This window comes from Onychostruthus taczanowskii, unplaced genomic scaffold (assembly GCF_017590055.1).
Source record: "Onychostruthus taczanowskii isolate IOZ18803 unplaced genomic scaffold, ASM1759005v1 scaffold2, whole genome shotgun sequence".
Lineage (NCBI taxonomy): Eukaryota > Metazoa > Chordata > Aves > Passeriformes > Passeridae > Onychostruthus > Onychostruthus taczanowskii.
In genome coordinates this window covers 4,736,672-4,755,289 of record NW_024499239.1, presented here as the reverse complement: position 1 = coordinate 4,755,289, position 18,618 = coordinate 4,736,672, and the positions used below count along the sequence as shown (strand labels likewise).

The 18,618-nt window shown below is 36.4% G+C and overlaps 1 protein-coding gene across 10 annotated transcripts in view; it reads right to left on the bottom strand.

Moving 5' to 3' along the window:
- FRYL (FRY like transcription coactivator) overlaps window positions 1-18,618 on the bottom strand; it is a 158,027-nt gene that overhangs the window by 42,817 nt on the left and 96,592 nt on the right. For all 10 annotated transcript variants that reach the window (XM_041403162.1, XM_041403163.1, XM_041403155.1 and 7 more), the window contains 14 exons: window positions 17,848-17,972; window positions 15,681-15,738; window positions 14,218-14,309; window positions 12,967-13,139; window positions 12,355-12,515; window positions 11,723-11,833; window positions 10,702-10,856; window positions 10,359-10,458; window positions 9,095-9,263; window positions 8,058-8,317; window positions 6,714-6,854; window positions 5,526-5,694; window positions 4,130-4,214; window positions 2,257-2,369 (listed from right to left, as the gene is read on the bottom strand). In XM_041403162.1, the coding sequence (XP_041259096.1) occupies window positions 2,257-2,369; window positions 4,130-4,214; window positions 5,526-5,694; window positions 6,714-6,854; window positions 8,058-8,317; window positions 9,095-9,263; window positions 10,359-10,458; window positions 10,702-10,856; window positions 11,723-11,833; window positions 12,355-12,515; window positions 12,967-13,139; window positions 14,218-14,309; window positions 15,681-15,738; window positions 17,848-17,972 (1,912 nt within the window). The remainder of the gene's footprint in view (window positions 1-2,256; window positions 2,370-4,129; window positions 4,215-5,525; window positions 5,695-6,713; window positions 6,855-8,057; window positions 8,318-9,094; window positions 9,264-10,358; window positions 10,459-10,701; window positions 10,857-11,722; window positions 11,834-12,354; window positions 12,516-12,966; window positions 13,140-14,217; window positions 14,310-15,680; window positions 15,739-17,847; window positions 17,973-18,618) is intronic.

The window sequence follows — 18,618 nt, the reverse complement described above, 5'->3', positions numbered from 1 at the left end:
GGAAAGTTGAGATCTAGGAGAGGAGAAGGGGAGCCAGCTGTAAGCAGTAGTAGTTTGATGCAGTTTTTTAAAAGAAAAAACCTGCTATTTCTTTTAATATAAGGATGATTCTACAGAAGTTACACACATAACAGAGTAAGATGTTTTTGAATAGGTTCATAAAATCTATGATAAAAGGCAAAGTGATCTGACGTAATTTCCTTGAATTTCAAACCTCATGCCAGATAGGGAGTTAATTAAGGCTGGGCCCTAAGATTTAACTGAACTCATCTTGAAGAGCATTTCATTATAGGCTAAGGAAGTATTCATCAAGAGCACATCTTTATAGGTCTCAGATCAAAACCCCACCAGTGCTATCTGCCAGATAATGCTGGCCTGATCCATGGGTAACTTGGAAATTGCCACTTCTACAACAGCACAGCCCAATCCCATTGGTTGATAAAAGCTATTGCTCAGAAAATCAGTCAATTTGTCAAGAAAGCACAGAATGACATTTAGATTTTTATTTAGCAAGCTTCAAAAGTGCAAGAAAAACATCAGCTGTTTGGTATGAGAGTATACTGTGTTAACACAACCAAAATACTTTTCTAGTTTAAAAGTTGTTTTGGACTTCAGAACTATCAGTCAAGACTAGAAACAAGGAAACAGCCTCAACAGTTCAATGTTTCAGTGATTCTACCAGCTCTGTTTGGAAGTACAGCTGCAGAAGTTTCAGATGTTCACACATGTATCAGCTCATTATCACCTTCTCCACGAGAAGTGACAAATTCCTTACTGATGGAACATGTGAAATATCATTTAGTTCAGGATCCTCAGTGTTGATATGACAAACAGCAAACAAATCCAAAACTGACTGCAGCTGTGATTCTGGATAATGCCTATCCATGCAGTAATAAACACTCTGGCTGACCAGAAGCCATTAACCTGCTACTGACCCAAAGTTTAGCAGATTCTGCCTCAATATGTCCAGCCCTTACAGCAATCTCTGTAGAGGACATTAGATTTCACCTCCTTAACAGAGGAAGAAAGAACTACATATTCACTCTGATCTTCACAGTGTGCAAAGAATCAGTCATTGAAGAGCGCATCAGAAGATCCTAAGGGACTCTCGTTGCTTCAATACAGCATGGACAGGATAGGTTCCATACTGCCATCTAAAGCTCAAAATGCAGAAGTTCACCTCCTGTTGTTCAGTCACACAAGAAAATTAGTGAAAATGCAGTGTTGCACTGTGTGCTGTTAACATACCCAAACAACTTAACTGGTAGCAAAATCAATGGTCAATGAAAATTGAGTGAAACCTAAGTCTGTGGGACCACTTCCACAACTGAAATATATGTGATTATCTCATGCAGGGTTAAGTACAAAGTCATTTAAATTACTAACAACCTGTTAGCTGAACAAGAGTTTCAGTCAAACAACTCTTCTGACCAAGCACACAGAACCCACTAATATAACACTTCATTTACTGTCTGACCACTGTCATCATTTTTGCCTGACTACATGACCTGTTTTGCTTTCCGTAGCATTGCCATGTGATTTCTGATTTGTATCTTAGGCATTGTTACAAAAGTAGCCACAGTTAATAAACCTCTGTTAAGGAAATCTTTGCAAATGCATAATGGAGTTTCAGAAGAAATTTTTACCTTCTTCCATACCTCTGCATCTCAGAGGAAAAAAAAAACATAGATCACGAAAAACAACCCAAGACATGTCTTTAGAACAATGTTGGAAATTAGATGTACAGGAAGAGAATCTTTTTCCCTGCTACATTTTCCTTTGCAATGGATTCAAAAAAGTTTAGTACCCTTTTTTTTTAAATAAGTCAAGGAATGCTATCCTTTAAAAGAACAATTACTTGCAATTTCCTTTTTTTAAAAAAACTTCTTTTCCATCACCTTTTTTTAAATCTCATCTTCATCCTGCTCATCTCTGTTACTTGTGCCTAACTGTCAAACAAAATAGAGTAAAACCATTTCATTCAGGAAGATGTTTACAACTCATTCAAGAGGACAACAGAAAGCACAAAATATATTATCTTCCTTGAATATTTTATTGCAGTCAAATGTATGCCAGAATTCAATAGCAGAATTAAGATGGAGGAAGACAAAAAACCCCCTGATTTTTAATAAGTTTATGCAAAAACACTGATAGTGCTCATTTCTTTCTTTATGTTCCACAACCTTCAGCAGAAATATTAACTTGTGAAAACTCTGTGTGCTATTCATAGAAATATTTTAAAATAAAGAATATTACTTTTTTCCTCTTCATATGATCCTCCAGAGCTGCTGCTGTAGCGAGATTCCAGTCTGTGGTGCTGGCGGTTTAAGTTGCTGTTCAACCCACTGTAGATGTCTAGGTGTGCGTAGCTGTAGGTGCAAATAAAGCAGAATTAGTCACTGACACTCTGTGACAAACATTAATCAGGGTCTCTCAGTAAAACTGTGTTTCAGCAAAACTCCTTTACAAAAAACAATTCATCTTACAAGGATAATCAACATGATGCCAAAGCACCTCGGCCATGTAAGACATACCTTCTCAAGCAACACCACATAAGGGGATTCAGAGATTATCCACTATAAATTGTATATCATGTTCCATCGTTTTCACTAACATTTAAGCACATTAAAATATTTGTTACCATTTTACATAAGTTCTTCTCACTCTTGAAGAAAATAAGGAAATCCATATGTGATCTGGCAGCGACATATGCATGTATACACGCACAATGTCCAAGATACTACCTTGCTATTCTGATAAACTATAAAAAAATCAGAGAAATTAAGAGTGCTAAAAGCATAATTTCCAACTGTTTCTATGTAAGTTTCTAAAATTCTCTCCTCCTGGCAAGTCCAAGATGTACAGGGTACATCTTACCAAGAAGCATATACCCTGGGGAGGTTTAAGACAACAGTATATGCCAAAACTCACAGAGACTTTCAAAACTGCCTTCGTTACTTTACAAGTTTCTTCAGCTTGAGACCCCATAGCAGCCAAGTCCTTGTCTGTGCCTTGCTAGGCTGAATTCTGAATGACATCTCACCTTCCAGGTTTCTGTGATTTACTATCATACACTCACCCCAATTTAACTTAAGTATTGGGGTTGCCTCTGTATATTTACTATGCTATATTTACTATGCTAATTATATTGACATAATTATCCTAGGGAAGGAAAGAATGTGTCCAACTGGGAAATTATATCAGAAGTGTAATTATTAAAGCTCTCAAGTTGTCAGAAACTCATTTGCGAACTTACGACATAGTTGTTCCTCTACAGTAATGGCATATGTGCACACTTTTGCTCATGCTAATTACAGAGTCTCTCCTCCCTTTTCACTTGAAGGTTAGCTATCCATATTAACACAAAATGACAGCATGCCCACAGTCAGATACTGCTGTGCTCCAAGTACACAGCCTGACTAAGTCTATATCAACTGTTTGCTTTCCACCAGCCTCAGTCACAGTGTCTGCCAAAAGATTAGGTTTAAATAGCTCAAAAATTAGGGAGGGAGAAATCTGTTTTAAAGTTAGCTGTAAGGTATCTTGACACAGATATCAGGCATCCAAATACCCCAGTTAGGGAAAATAAACTAGTAACACATAGGAACTGTTCATTTCCAGCGAGGTAATAAACCAATCTGCGAGTCACAAAGTCACGCAATTACTTGGGTTGGAAGGGACCTTAAAGATCATTTGCTTCCAACCTTCTTGCCATGGGCAGGAACACCTTCCACTAGAGCCCTATCCAGCCTGACCTTGAACACTTCCAGAGACAGGGCATCCACTTTTCTGGGCAATGTGTTCCAGTGTCTCACCAACCCCACCTTACAGTACAATTGCCCTCATGTGAACATACACAGTCCAGTGCAATAGTAGCTACTTTAGGCACCACCAACAATACAGCTGTAGCAATACAATGCCTGACCTGGACTGGAGTTCAAGCTACAACTGAGGCTGCTACTGTTAATATCAAATAGCATTCCAGTTCTGTTGACATGCATGACATTACATGGAATGTAATCCCTGCAATGAAGACATACCTGGTGCTGCTGAGAGATGGGAGTATTTAAAGTACCTAGAAGGAATTCCTGTAATTCAACTAATAACTGCTCTTTGAGGAGATACTTACTTCTCTTCAATACTGTCTTTCATGTGTTTACTGTCAGGGTTGCCATCTGTGGGAGCCACCATTGTATTGCTACTAGAAGTGGTACCTGTGAATTATGGGCAAGGAAAAAGGTTGGTCAATAAAACGGAAAAGTAGTCTTAAGCACTACAAGATGACCCTTATTTACTGGTCCTTGCCCTGAGCCCTAACCAGGTTTATTCTACAGCAACTGGCACAAATACAAACTGAGCCATATTTTCACCTGCAATAAAGGATTGTGAGCTGCTACCATAATTTCACTAACCGGAAAAAAAATAAAAAGTATCTATTCCAGGAATCTCTGACTCTTCAATGTGTACTCATACTTCTTCCTGAAATTAAATAAAAAGTTTTTTAAGCTGTATCTAGAGACATATTTCCTTTTTTCCTATATTATACATCTCACAGTAATCTGTAAAATGTAGTTGGACTTTGCTATCCAGTTAATTCAAACCACAAACAGATTAAGAATTAAAGCCTAATAGCCTGTGGTGAAGCTTATAACAATTTTCTTTTAGGAGAAATTTGCAAGCATCACACTGAACTGACAGCCCCAATTGGAAGCAATTTTGCACCCTTCCAGCCTTTCCTATTCTAAATTACATGAAGTGCAAGAGCCCCAGAATTGTTTTTGTATTTTTTTAAACACTTCCAAGAACAAGTGCCAGTGCATCCACCTTGTGATCCAGATAACACATGTGATAGGTCCAGGCTGCTTCATGATATTGACAAATGTGCAGCACAAAAGTTAAGGCCTTGCTTAGATACTCTCCCCACATCCATGTCTTTTGTAGCTCAATTTGACAGATGGATACTCCACCAAAACAAGGCTGTTTTTCCTCACATTTCTCAGCATGTTCTTGGATTGAAGCATGAGGTATTTTCAGCACTTTGGGGTTTTTTTGATGAGTGATCCAGCATTAATAATTTCTAGATAAATTTTCCTAAGTGAATTTAAATCTTCTTTAAACAATCCCTATGGATGGAGTTTGTGTCTGTACCAAAACTTAAAATGTAGCAACTTAGAAGGATTTAAAATTATATACATTTTCCCCATGATTTTACTGACTAGACATAAAAGTCATAAAGTGAGGGTAAGAGTGCAAGGTCTCTGTACACAGACGAAGTCTGATGCACATATTTAGACAACCCTAACCCATCCCTTGTGAACCTATCAGATGTTCTTCAGGAAGAACTCTGGGTACACCAAAATCTGCAGATCATGTAAAACAAACTTTTAACCTGTTTTTTAGAAATAGAACCTCGCACTCCTATTGAATATTTACAAATGCACTCCAGCAGCATAACTGATTGATAGCAGCATGTGTATAATTATCAATAATAACAGTTTAAATGAGTTAAGTCAGTAAATGCCTACCTGAAGTGACAGAGGGGATTTTGTAACTGGACGTAATGCGGTAATATGGTGGATTATCCATATGGGTGACTCCTGAACTGACAGGATCCGTAAGCTGAAGTTCACTCACCAGCTCTTCTAGTAGTTGCATTGTTTTGTCTCTACCCAAATAAACAATGACTTTCTTTACCTGCCATAAAAAACATACATAAATACATATATATATTTATATTAAAAGATTTTAATATCACAACTTATTAGAATCATTATCTACCTGCATTGCAAGCGACAAAACATGAAATTTACTCCAGTTCTAAAAGCAACCAGTTGCTTTCCTAGCTGTCAATAGCAGGAAGAATGGGAAATATATCACAACAGTAAGAAAGTAAATCTTCTGACAGTAAAGTTGAAAGTATGCTCCTGAAAATTATTTAAGCAAAACATTTTCTTACAAAGGTTTTAGCAGCACCTGAGATCAACACTGGAATGAATGTCTTCTGATATAATTTCTTTTTGATATTTCACAGTTCTGTTCTATACTATTTCTTTTCTTCCATATTATCATATTTTTCTTCATGCTATCCTGCAGTGCTCTCACACACATTTTCACTCAAAATAAACTTGGTTTTGAGGGTGCTTGGGATGGCTGGTGGGGTTTTTTTGGTGTAATACTGATCACGAAAGAATGATGCTCTGCAGGGTATAACTGGTGCTTTATTTTCCTGTGTTATCTGCTGCTTTTTAGGAATATACTAAATTATAGCATGGGTAAAAATTGTTCAGTGTATACTCTTAATAAAATTAATCCCAGTTTAGCTATCAAACTCTTAAGATTTGTTTTTATGACAAAAGAAAATAAAATGCTTAGACCTACGTAAAATTTTAGTAGTTCTTTTACATTTTTTATTATTTAATCACTAAATAATATCTATGATATTCACATAGTCCTACATTCATTCCAGCAATGACAACTTTATTTATTTAACTGATTGACAAATTGATTCTGTAATTTTGACACAGATGTCCAAAGTGACACAAACAAAAGAACTGAATTTTATCTGTTCACAGTATTAGTGATCATAAAATACAGGGTGGAGATTTTGATACTATAAATCCTACCTCACATTTTAATTTGGTGATCTTTGCTGCTAGACATACTAATTTTTAAAACATCAATAAGCACCAATGAGAGATCTATCCCATACTCACATAAGGCAAAAGGCTGGGTTCACTGTTCACTCCACAAATACTGATCAAGAAGTGCAAAATTATTTTCAGATTCTTTGGCCAGCTGTCTGCCAATGTAGTCCAGACATTTTCTATCTCTGACCAAGCCACTTCATCACCATACTAGAAAACAAAATAAATGGATGTCCTGAAAACTTCATCAGAAAACACTGTACTCAGAAATTATCTGTTCTGATCAAGTGAAACAAGCTGTAGAAAAGAGAAACATAAATCTTGTAGGAAACTGTTGCATTTTTAATGTTCCAGAATGTTTTCACATGTATTTTTAAAAACATACTCTGGAAACAGTTTTTTCTTTTATAGATATAATTGTATAAAAATATATCTAAAGATATGTGTACATATTATATATCCCATTGATATAAAATACATTAGACTGAAGAAGCTGGGCCTTTTTAGTCTAGACAAGACTGGGGGGGGGGGGGGGGCCCTTTGGGGGGGGGGGGTGTCTCATTAACACATATTAGTATCTCAGAGGCCAAGACGATGGTGCCAGACTGTTTTTGGTGGTGCCCAGCAACAGGACAAGGAGCAATGGGCATACACTAACACACAAGAAGCTCCACCTCAACAGGAAGAAGAATTTATTTCCATAGAGGGTGGCAGAGCACTGGAACAGGCTGCTGAGGGAGGTCATGAAGACTCCTTCTCTGGAGACCAAAAACCCACTGAGGTAAGTTCCTGTGTAACATGCTCAGGGTGACCCTCCCTTGGCAGGGAGATTGGTCCTGATGATCTCCTGAGCTCCCTTTCTACTCTAAGAATTCTATGAATTTTAACAGAGACCCAGTCTCCCAGCTGCTGACAATATTGAATAAAACTCCATGGACCACACACTGACAAGAGCTTTTAACTGATAGTTCAAAACACGATCTCTCATCACTAGGATTCTCACTGACAGGAGCACTGCATGTGAGCAATACTTCTCTGTTGGAAGTAGCTATGATAGGAAGAAGCAGAGTCAATTAGCCTCTGGTAGCAAGGCAGGTTCCAAAACTCCACTTTGAGATCATAGGTATACAGGCAGTTAGGTATTCTCTATCCAGGTAGACATCTATATTGTAAAACATTAGTTATATACTGTCACTATACATAGCAATTACAGTAACAATAATGTTACATATTACATATTTCTTAGAATACCTCAAAACTATAGGGTATAGATTGAGTATACAAAGCACCTCCACAAATATGAACAGTAACTCTTGAAAGCTTCGTGACATAGTATATCTGAACAGTATTTTCTTGCATCCTAAACAGAACAATCCACTGAAACAAGGTAAGCATGTAAGTAATTAACTTTACCTTTGCAGTCATGTACATCAGGTTGTTCAGAACCATAGCTGTAGCCTGTGGTGATCCCCAGCCTTCTCCTCGTAGCCATCGTCGACTGTTCACCATCATTTCTCTGTCTTTCAAAGAATCTTCTTCATCTTCATCTTGCCGACGAATGGTTGGCAAAGGCTTCAAGTCCACCAACTCAATATTGTTCATCCATGGCAGCAGATAATGCAGCATCACCTGCCTCCCAGCTGGGTGAGCCGTTTGGATTCTCTGACTTACTTCTGCCATTCAAAAATTAGGTACATACACGAATTCCAAATCAATAATTGGAACTGGTTGGTGATAACAACAATCATGAGCCCAGCACACCATACTGATATAATGCCATGCTGATACAGATGCATTTTTTTTGTTTAGCTGACTAGTGCCATGCCGTAATGATAAAGTCCATGGTCTTCAGGAGAGCTAACTGAAGGCACTGCTGACAAACAGTATGTTGAAGAAATCACATTCGTAGGCATATGTGTGTGTGTGTGTACATATATTCCTCTAATGAAGGAGGGAACTGAAAAACCTATAGCATAAAAAAAATGTACCAAGTTTGGAAAAAAAAACACGTACAATTTGTTCTTCCTTAGATTAGTCCTAGTAGTTTTTGTTTCTAAAACTGATGTAAGAGGTTATTATTCTGCAATTGTTTAAAAATGCTACAGAATAATGTATTTAAGCATTCTACAATAAATAACATACTACAGAGAACAATGAAATAATGCTTTTTTTTAAAAATTGCAAATTATTTCTACAATGTGATTTTCCATGGTTATTAGAAAGTCAGTAAAAACATTTTTGATTCATGTTCTTTCACCTTGAACATATTTCAAACACAAGTGAACAAAAACTGTCACTTACTAGGCTTTTTAAATTTTATTCAGTATGATGATGTTGGTGTCCTGATTGTAGTGAATGACATATAAATCAGTTACTGAAAAATAAGAATGACACATTTTGTACAGTGTTTTTGACCTGATGAAGCTTTTTGGTTTTAAGTTTTAAAGTACCTGAAAAGATAGCAAGTGTCAGCTCAGGATAAGTCCTTGCTAATTCTTCTGACAGCTGATAATACGACATGGAATACAAATGTGGTAAAGGAGAAGGCTGTCCCAAAACCCCATCCATCCGCTGAACTTCCAGTTTGTGAGCGTAACGGAACATCTTTGGTTCCAAAATCTGCAACAGGAATGTTCAGAATTTGAAGATAAATATAGAGCTACTGTAGAAATTTTTAAACAAAAATCACTTCTTAAGTTCACGTAGCTATTCTCATTTAATGTTTCTTATCTATACAGATCTCCATACAGCTACAGCATTTGCTAATACTGTGGTAAATTAATAGAAGACTAGCTAAGATACATTCCACTTGATGAGTTTCCAGCAATAAAGTTCCAAAACATGCTTTCACATAATACCATCCTAAATACAAATTTATCTATAACGAAATGCGAAATACTATTTAATATTTGCATTTCCAAACAATACTAATTTTTGCTCATCTGTGAGACATGGACAGGAACAACAAAATCTCTGATGTGGTAGAGATGCAGCAGGAGGCTAAAACACTCTGACACTTTAAAAATCAACTTGGGCTGATTTTAAGAAGTAGTGTCCACTCGAGAAGAAAGATGGGGATGATGTCTCAATAAGGGGGAAACTTCAGTGAGGACTTCACTGTTGAAGTCCTAGCTGACCAAAAAACCTTTGAAAAAAACTCCAAGACTTAAGGTCTGAGCTACTATTAGCAGAGATTTTTAAATACTAGTGCTACCTTAAGCTTACCTCTAAATGACCTCAGAAAAGACTATACAAAAGTAAATTAAATGAGTAACAAGATCTTCACTGTCATCTCTCTACATGGACATATGAAAAAAATGTTTGGTAATAGTCCAAAAATCAGAAAACTGACTGCTACCCTAGCAGACAGCGAAGCCTTGGGAAGCAATCTGTTTCTGAGGTGCTTTTAGACAAATGGAGCTATGTATCACTCTGTTTCAGGGCCAAATCAATAGAGTCCTGATTTAGGTTGTTTCTTGAAAAAGCAGGTATTATGAAAATACAGGTCTTGAGTGCATGGAAACAGACAGACTTTCAGGAAAGTCTCTTTGTGCCAGGTAAGGATCTGGTTTAACTATGTACTAAAATAGAGAAGAAAAAAAACAACATTGTATTTCATTACTGAATACAACCAAGCATAACCAGATTTTTTTCATATATAGGACAATTTTTATTTTAAAAGAAAAAAATAATAATCAGAATTAGCTTACAAACCTGCAATAGTTGCATAGCAACTTCATAGATAGCCCTAGTAGAATCAGCTGCTTTAAATAGTATCAGATTCAGGAGGGTCACTGTATCACACTGGTAATCCCTAGGAAAATATGGCAAGTATGAAAAAAATAAAATTACATTTGGTTTTCTAAGATTCTAATTTATTTAAGTTTAATTTATAAGGAATATGATAGGGGACAGAATAACATTTTGAGAAGTTTCTCTAGGAACACAGACACACAAACAGTGATGATCTTTTCTCTCTATGGAAACAAAACCCAAAGTTCTACATAAGATCACACTGGAAATGGAAGTTTTAAAGTTTTGAAAAATGCTGTAGTACCTGTTTTGGAACACGCTGGCTATGGCTTTAAAGCAGCCGGCTGCTACCCGCTTGGAACCTGTGTAACACCGGTCAACGGCCCAGTACATGAGGTTACTCTGGTCAGGATTGAGTTCCAAGAGCAGCATGACTGCCTCACAGCCTAGCTGGTGAACCTAGGGAAGAGTAAATATATATTTAAAAATGTAGAAAAAAAGACCAACTTACAAAATGGCATAAAATAGGAAAACAACTATTTAAGAAAGCTGAAACCTTTGGGAACATGAAATCTGTTCCATCTAAAACCAATGACACCATAGAATAAACTGATAATTCTAACAGCAGATAATTCTACCACACCATTTACTATTCAACTAGCACACAGTCATAAATTATTGACACAAATAACTAGATATCTACTGATTTTTTCCCCCCTTCAGTTCCAAGGCTAGTTTGAACTATTTACCATTTTTATGTCTTGCACTGAAACATTGCCCTGGAAGTATTAGATACAAAGAAGCATTTAAAGACAAGCAAGAATTCCAGTGGGATACAAGGGATACATCTGCATGGAGACTTGCACCTTTCCTGGAATCAAAGTAGCCCACAGGAGCTGTATTTTTATGTAGTCCTAGCATTAGAGGGCAATAGAGGTCCTACCTTTAAAGCTAACCTTGCTGTTTAGATGAAAATTTTGGTCTTATTAACTCCAAAGGACCCCAAGGAACTCTGCAATCTCACAAGAGTTCATGTTCCAAATCTCATCTCCTCTCTTCTGACTTATTACTACAGCTTAACATGGTTGATCAGTTTATAAACAATATACAGTCCCCTTGTCCTTTCCTCTTAAATTCTGTTTCTCTGGTCTGATTAGGGACCACCTTCCTCCACAGGGTGAATATACATGAAGGACAGTGCAAAAACCCTGCACCACTAAAACAGCTTTAAGTAGAGCACTTAGGCAAATCTGTCTGCAAACTCACTAAAACATGTGTTTGAGGCACTGATAGTTGCAAAGTGATGTTCACATTGCTTGTATTACCTTTTTATCTTGTGAATCCAAAATATTATCCAGCCATTTGTATAAATAGCCATCAGATGAAAGCCCAACGTTGTCTGCAACAGGGCCACAACACAGTACAGCAGACATAGCCTTTGGAAAGCAATGAAAAACACATTTTAATAACTCAGATATAGGAATCGCTCTTACTCAGTCCACTAAAATATCACATAACTAAACACTAACCTGTTAAGAGAGAAAACCAAGGGTAATAAAAAATGTTTAATATTTTATTCAAGAAATTATTAAATCATATTTTTCTCAACTTTCAAATCAAAAGGAAGGGTCAATAGTAAAATGCTGACATACTGAAGAGTTAATACACCATTAACCAGTTTCATTGCTAATGTACATTTAGAAGAAAGCCTTTAATTTAAGCAAATGAGAACTAAAGTCAGGAAGTGAACATTCAGTAGTGATTATAAGAAATTTCAATAGCAAGTACAATACTCACAGTATGGGAAAAACTGAACTGACATAAATATACATGTAAGCAGAAGGAATAAAAAGATGCTAAAACATGGATGTGAAAACCACATCTAAAAGCCCAAATGTTAAATTTGCATCATGTTGACATAACAATCTATTTCCAAAATTCAGAAGTGTTAAAATACCTTTAATGCACAGTATTGGTGTCTGTTTATTCGCATGTTTCTATCACTGTATCTGTCCAGGGGAGTAAACATGATACTAAAAGGGCCTGCCCAATGACTGAACAGCATAAATAGGCTGTGGCGTAGACTCTGCTGTGGAAAGACACTTCTTCTCTGGTGAACTGTAAGCAAAGCACACAGTTATACAAACTCCTCTTGCAATTCTTTAAGATAAAGCATGTAACACAAACAGAACCAAACTATGAATATTAAAGGAAAAATTTTATTAAAATTTAAAGGAAAATATTAAAGGACCCACTATTATTTTAACACCATAATGCCGGGATGTAGGTTTACTATTGTCCTGTTTAATGCCAGTAGTGTACAGGAATAAGCTATTTATTAGTACACAGAACTCAAATACATAGACAATCAACAAGACTGCCAAACAGTACCAAAAACCTCTTAAAACTCATACTGCTAAATTATACTCAAAACTGATATCACAAATTATTTTAATAAAAGTATTCTAAAGGTTCAAATAAGAAGTGCCTTTCTGTTTAGTTGGGTTTGGGTTTTTTTTAAATATACTGCATATTAAATACAGTAATCAGAAGTTACATTTTTACATACCTGGAACATTTTGTATGATATTTGCCACTAAGGCACTAAAATGGCATCGGATATCTTTCAATGTATCAGAATCCTTTTCATTTTCTGCTTCTAGGAGTTGTCTTGTTAGATCAACATACTCAAGTAAAGTGTTGTTGAGGGAATGTGTTTCATTATCAAGGCCACCACTTGCACTGAACAAATAAAATAAATTTAGAAAATCAAAGAGCACGGTAATTACATACAGTATTTGAAAATCATCGGGTTTTTTTAAATCTTTAAAAAACCCTACACCCTCATCACTGCAAATACTTAATTCAAAGTAATTTCTTCATCCAGCTTCTACTTCAGAAATAAAATAAAAAACTCCAGTGAAAGCAAACTAAGAATCAAATCTAATTATTTGAAGTCACTTATCCTTCCACAGAACTAGTTCTTATACTGGGGACAAGTGTTAAAAATATTAATTAAAATCTCCAAACACAAAGTCCCTTCCCCCTCCCCTAGTGAAAACATTAAAAGATAAGGGAAAAAATGGTTTTAATTGTTGGACTCTAAAATATCAGCATGCTGATAGACATTTCATTGCTTCTGAGGCAACATTCTGAAGTATACTGGAAAATTGAGAATTTCATGCATATATTGTTAAGACTGACAAATACATGTCTAAGTATCACTGTCGAACAGAGTGCGAGGAAGGGGCCAACCATCTCCTAGCTTACTTGTTCTTACACTATTCCACATGCATAGGAAAAAATTTCCTAGGGACTTCTGTAAAACATATGCCAAAGCTTCTTTCAAAGTGTCCCTACACAAGTAGGGTAAACTGAGGAAAAAAAAAATCTCAATAACCAAGTTAACATTCTCTGTCCTTCAGAAGTCCAACATTAATGAGCAAGTAGCCTTCTCTGCATAGGATGTGCTGACCAGCATCAGCGCTCCATGTAAGGCAGAAGTTCCTGAATTATCACAGAATAGTTACAATCTGCACAACTGGCGCGATGTTTGAGCAAACAAAAGGGACCATGATGTACTGCCTGTTCAAAGTATGGGGAATAGCAACATTTTAAATAAAACAGAACACAGTGACAAAGAACATGGGAGCGAGGGATTAGAAAGCCAGAAAAATTCTGAGTTTTATAAACCCCTGTCTATTTATTTAGTGGTATACTGAAACTCACTGATGAATTTGGCAGGCTTGTTACACTGAGTCATAAGTCTATCAGTGACAATTCACGAACATCAACAACTTCCCATGCGTGCTGCCCCTACCTGTGACTAATGACACCAGCATCTGCCAACAGTTCAAATATTCGTACTAGTTGTACTCGTAAAATATCTCGACGCCTGCGCCGTTTCATGTTCTGTCCATCAGAGGAAACACAAAATTAAATGAAGCAGAGGAAAAACTAAGTAGAAAACCGGAGTAGACTATAAAAGCATTATTATATCTGTACTATAACTGGCGTCTGTTATCAGAGGTGCCAACCTTTTAAGATAAGTTAACAAAATTGCTAACAAATTTAATAAACCAGACAGTGAACAAACATTTTCCCAGTTGCAGATATACCAGGTTTGCTATTACATGTATTATCCAGTCTCTTGCCACTAAGTGCAATATATAAAACAATGAAGTGCAGAAGGCAGTCTTCCTACATATTTTGAGGGAGGTGATTCTGTCTCTCTGCTCCACGCTCATGAGACCCCTCCTGAAGTACTGCCTGCTGGGGTCCACAAGCACAGGAAGGACATGGACATACTGGAGTGGGTCCAGAGGAGGGCTGCAAAAATGATCAGAGGACTGAAGCACCTCTCTTGTGAAGAGAAGCTGTGAGAGCTCGGGCTGTTCAGCTTGGAGGAGAGAAGGGTCCAGGGAGATCTCATTGTGACCTTTCAGTGCTTAAAAGGGGCTTGTAAGAATGATGGGGACACACATTTTAGCAGGGCCTCTTATGATACAACAAGGGGCAATGGTTTTAAAGTAAAAGTGGGTAGATTTAGACTAGATATAAAAGAGACAATTTTTATGATGAGGGTGTGAAACTCTGGAACAGGTTGCCCAGAGAAGTGAGAGATGCCCCATCTGCAGAAACATTCACGGTCAGGTTGATGGCGCTCTGAGAAACCTGATGTAGCTGAAGATGTTCCTGCTCATTTCAGGGTGGGTGGACCAGGTGACCTTTAAAGGTACCTTACAACCCAAAATATTCTGTGATTCTACAATTTGTATGCAAGCCTGATGCAACACACAACAGTACAGTAACATTTTGAAACAGAAGTGCTGTTCCTTTCCATCATTTTCATTAGATCAGTCAGGTGAGTTTACAAACTTTTTCACTAAAAACCACCATCAAACCCCAACAAAGTTGGCGGACATTAAAACTCAATTCTGCGTCATAGGTACCATTAATTGTGGGAATGTCACTGATGATACAACAAAGGAACAACTGTGTAAAACTATGATTAACTTAAAGAAATTAAAAGAATGTGGAAAAGGTGACAATATTTTTTCATCATTTGAAACAAAATCTCTGATACAGGAGTAACAGAGAGCTCAAACATGGAGCTCTTCTAATGTAAACACTTCACAATAATTTTAAAAAGCAATATTTCACCTTTTTTATCTGTTATATTGACTGTTTTTACATGCACAAATTAAATAAAATAACTAACACTTCCTCTTTGTGAAAAGACAGTTAAAACTGTACTGAGTATAATGGAAATTATTTAATTACCTCTGGCCTTCTTTCAAGTGCTTCCTTAATTATAGGATGTAATTCTTCTATTAGATCCCTGAATTAGAATAATTAAAAGGATAAAAACAAACATTAAATTAACATCTCAACTGAAAGACGTTTCTCAAGAACTAGCGTTACAACAGAAGTTAAAACACCCTCAGGTTTTCCTTCTTTACCTGTAGCTTTTAAAAGCAAAATTTCCTAGAAAGATATTTTCCTAATTTAAAGCAGATTATTAACTTAATGTCCTAACAATTATCCCTGAATTTGTATTATGGCTTATTTCTATCACAGATAATTTTCATTTATTTTCATATTAAAACTTTAACAAAGCCATATGGTGCAAACAGATATCATTGGGGGGAAAAAAAAAGATGCTGGCAGTTTATCATAAAATGCTCTTTCAGGTGTTATGATGCATTTAATTGTTAATATTGTTTCTTTAGGTCCAGTAACAATACACTGACAGAAGTTTGACCAGTCTCTTTGAAAACTGAAACAGGTTTTGACAGTGTGCTTACATTCCCCATTTGTTCTGAACCTCCACTGTCTATACTACTACTTGGTTCCTTCTGCCAAACTAAGATTCTCATATGTCTTCAAAAAGGAGGCAGGGAAAGGAGATCAGTAGTATGGAAGTATGCAGACAAAATACTAAGGTAAAAATATATTTGGTTTACTTTCATATTTGTTAACATAATAACTACTGCCTCCAGATTTGTTGAAGTGGACACATTCTTCTACTTCCTGTGGTTCTGCAATTGAGATAGATCAAAAGCATAAAAAGTTCCTCCTTCAGAGAATGGGTCCAGGTGATCAGAATGTTGCATAAATGTTTGTGGTGTACTCATTTACAAGAAAGTTAAGCATGGTTAGATATTGCTATGTATTTTCTTGAAAACACAGAAGATAATTTGGAAGAAACTTTTCTGTGCTAAAATATAGTAAAGGGTCAGCTTACAATGGAGATCAAGAAGAGTTCATATGATCAGTTACACAAACAAAAATACTACTCTGATAAATTTATGTGGATTGCACATATACAATCTATAATGAAAAAAGTTCCTGAGCAAACATAACAAGTGGGGAAGAACAGTGCCTAAAACCACAAAAGCTAAACACCAAATCAGTGCAGAGCAGCAATGGTGAGCTAGCATCTGGTGTGAGAACATGCATTGGACAGAGAAAAAAGCTGGTCATGGAAAACCCCATATTCTGAAATTATAAAACTGATGAGGATCAGATCATTTTTTTTTAACTTGCTGGATGAGTTGTTTCTAATTCAGGAATCAAGGATTTCTGATAAAATTATCTCTGAAAGCATTTTCTAGACTTTACAGCTGTTAAGCAGATCTTCAGAATCATGGCACAAAGTCTTGCTTTACTCCTGGTAGCAAATAAAGTCAGATATGATATAAAATTATAAGATTATCAAGGGATATAAACCAGAATATGACAACTGAGAACCTGGCATTAATATCAATATTGACTTTTTATCTGTGATAATATGGGACACAAGTGACTGGAGAGAAGCATCATCTTATTAAAAACCGAAGTATTAGCAATTCCTGGTTCCTTCTGCAGAAGCAGAGTTGGTTGCTGTGCATGGTACAAACTTCATAATTCTCATAATCTCTCATAATCTCAATTTTATAACTCTCATAATCTCTCTCAGCAGCAGAGATTGGCTGCTGTCAGTGAACATCTGATGGCCTTCCCAGGAGGTTTTCATGCCCTTAGATGTTCTCTCTCTTCATTCATCCTCATAAAAAGCAATTGGCAATACCATTAAGGAGAGTTTATCAACTCCTACAAATTTGATTGTAATTAACATTTCAAATGTTGTTAGTTCACACAATCTGTTTTTCAGATAAGGGCAGCTTTAAATACCAATAAGCTGTTTATTCTTTCTACTAACTTCTTTTGCTTTATGCAGGCATGACCTTCACATAAAATTCTTACAATCTCTAACCATCTCTATCATGCCTTTAAATGCTAGAAGAGACAATGAGAATCAGTTGTCACAGCTTTTTTTAAATTCTTAAAAAAAAAAAAAAAAAAAAAAAAAAAAAACCAAAACAAAGAAAAAGGAAAGAAAAAATGAGATCCAATTCCCCAGCTTTGTAACAAATTAGAATAGAAACAGATGAAACACAACAGTTACCTAAAAGCTCCTGGGTTGGTCCTGCCAAGTCCCAGGACAAGAGATTCTGTAATTTCCATGCTCTCAGAGCGCATCATTGGAACTATGTGCTTAAACAGGGAGGAAGGGGATGGAATGCCAATAATCTAAGAAGAAAACCAGAACAAAACACAATGAAGTAGCTACCACAAGGTGGTGACATGAAAACACCTACTGTAATTTCAGTCTATTCACACTGGACCAGTGACTCAAAATGATAAAAGTGAAATTTATCTTTGACATGGGAAAGATTTCCTGAAATAGTAAAGTAGTACTAACTATTTCTTGCATTACTGAATTTTCCTAGTCAGATGATAATGAATTACACAGCTTGATACACAGATTCTTTGCACGTTAATGTATCTGCCCTCCTTGGGGAAGAAGTAGATTTCTGGTGTCCAACTCCTTAGACTCCTGAGTCGTTCTCAAACAGAACAAAGCTTTCAGTCCATAGTTTCTCAGAATTAGGGAAGGTATCTTGGTAACAAGTAACTAGAACAGGCTGCTTCTGTCAAAAATCTGCTGCATAGTCCACGAATTATCTTCATATCTTTACAGGAAGCCAAAAATTAGATGAACAAAAAGAAACAAAGAAGAGGGAAAAACCCCATAATCTACAGATGATATGAAGACAAAAAAGTATCTGCGATTGGGAAAATACAACAAGATACATCATGCCTGAATAGGTCCCTGTTTCAGTTATTGAAGTGAGAGGGTATTTGCTCAGAACTACAGAAGTCTAATGACAGCAAA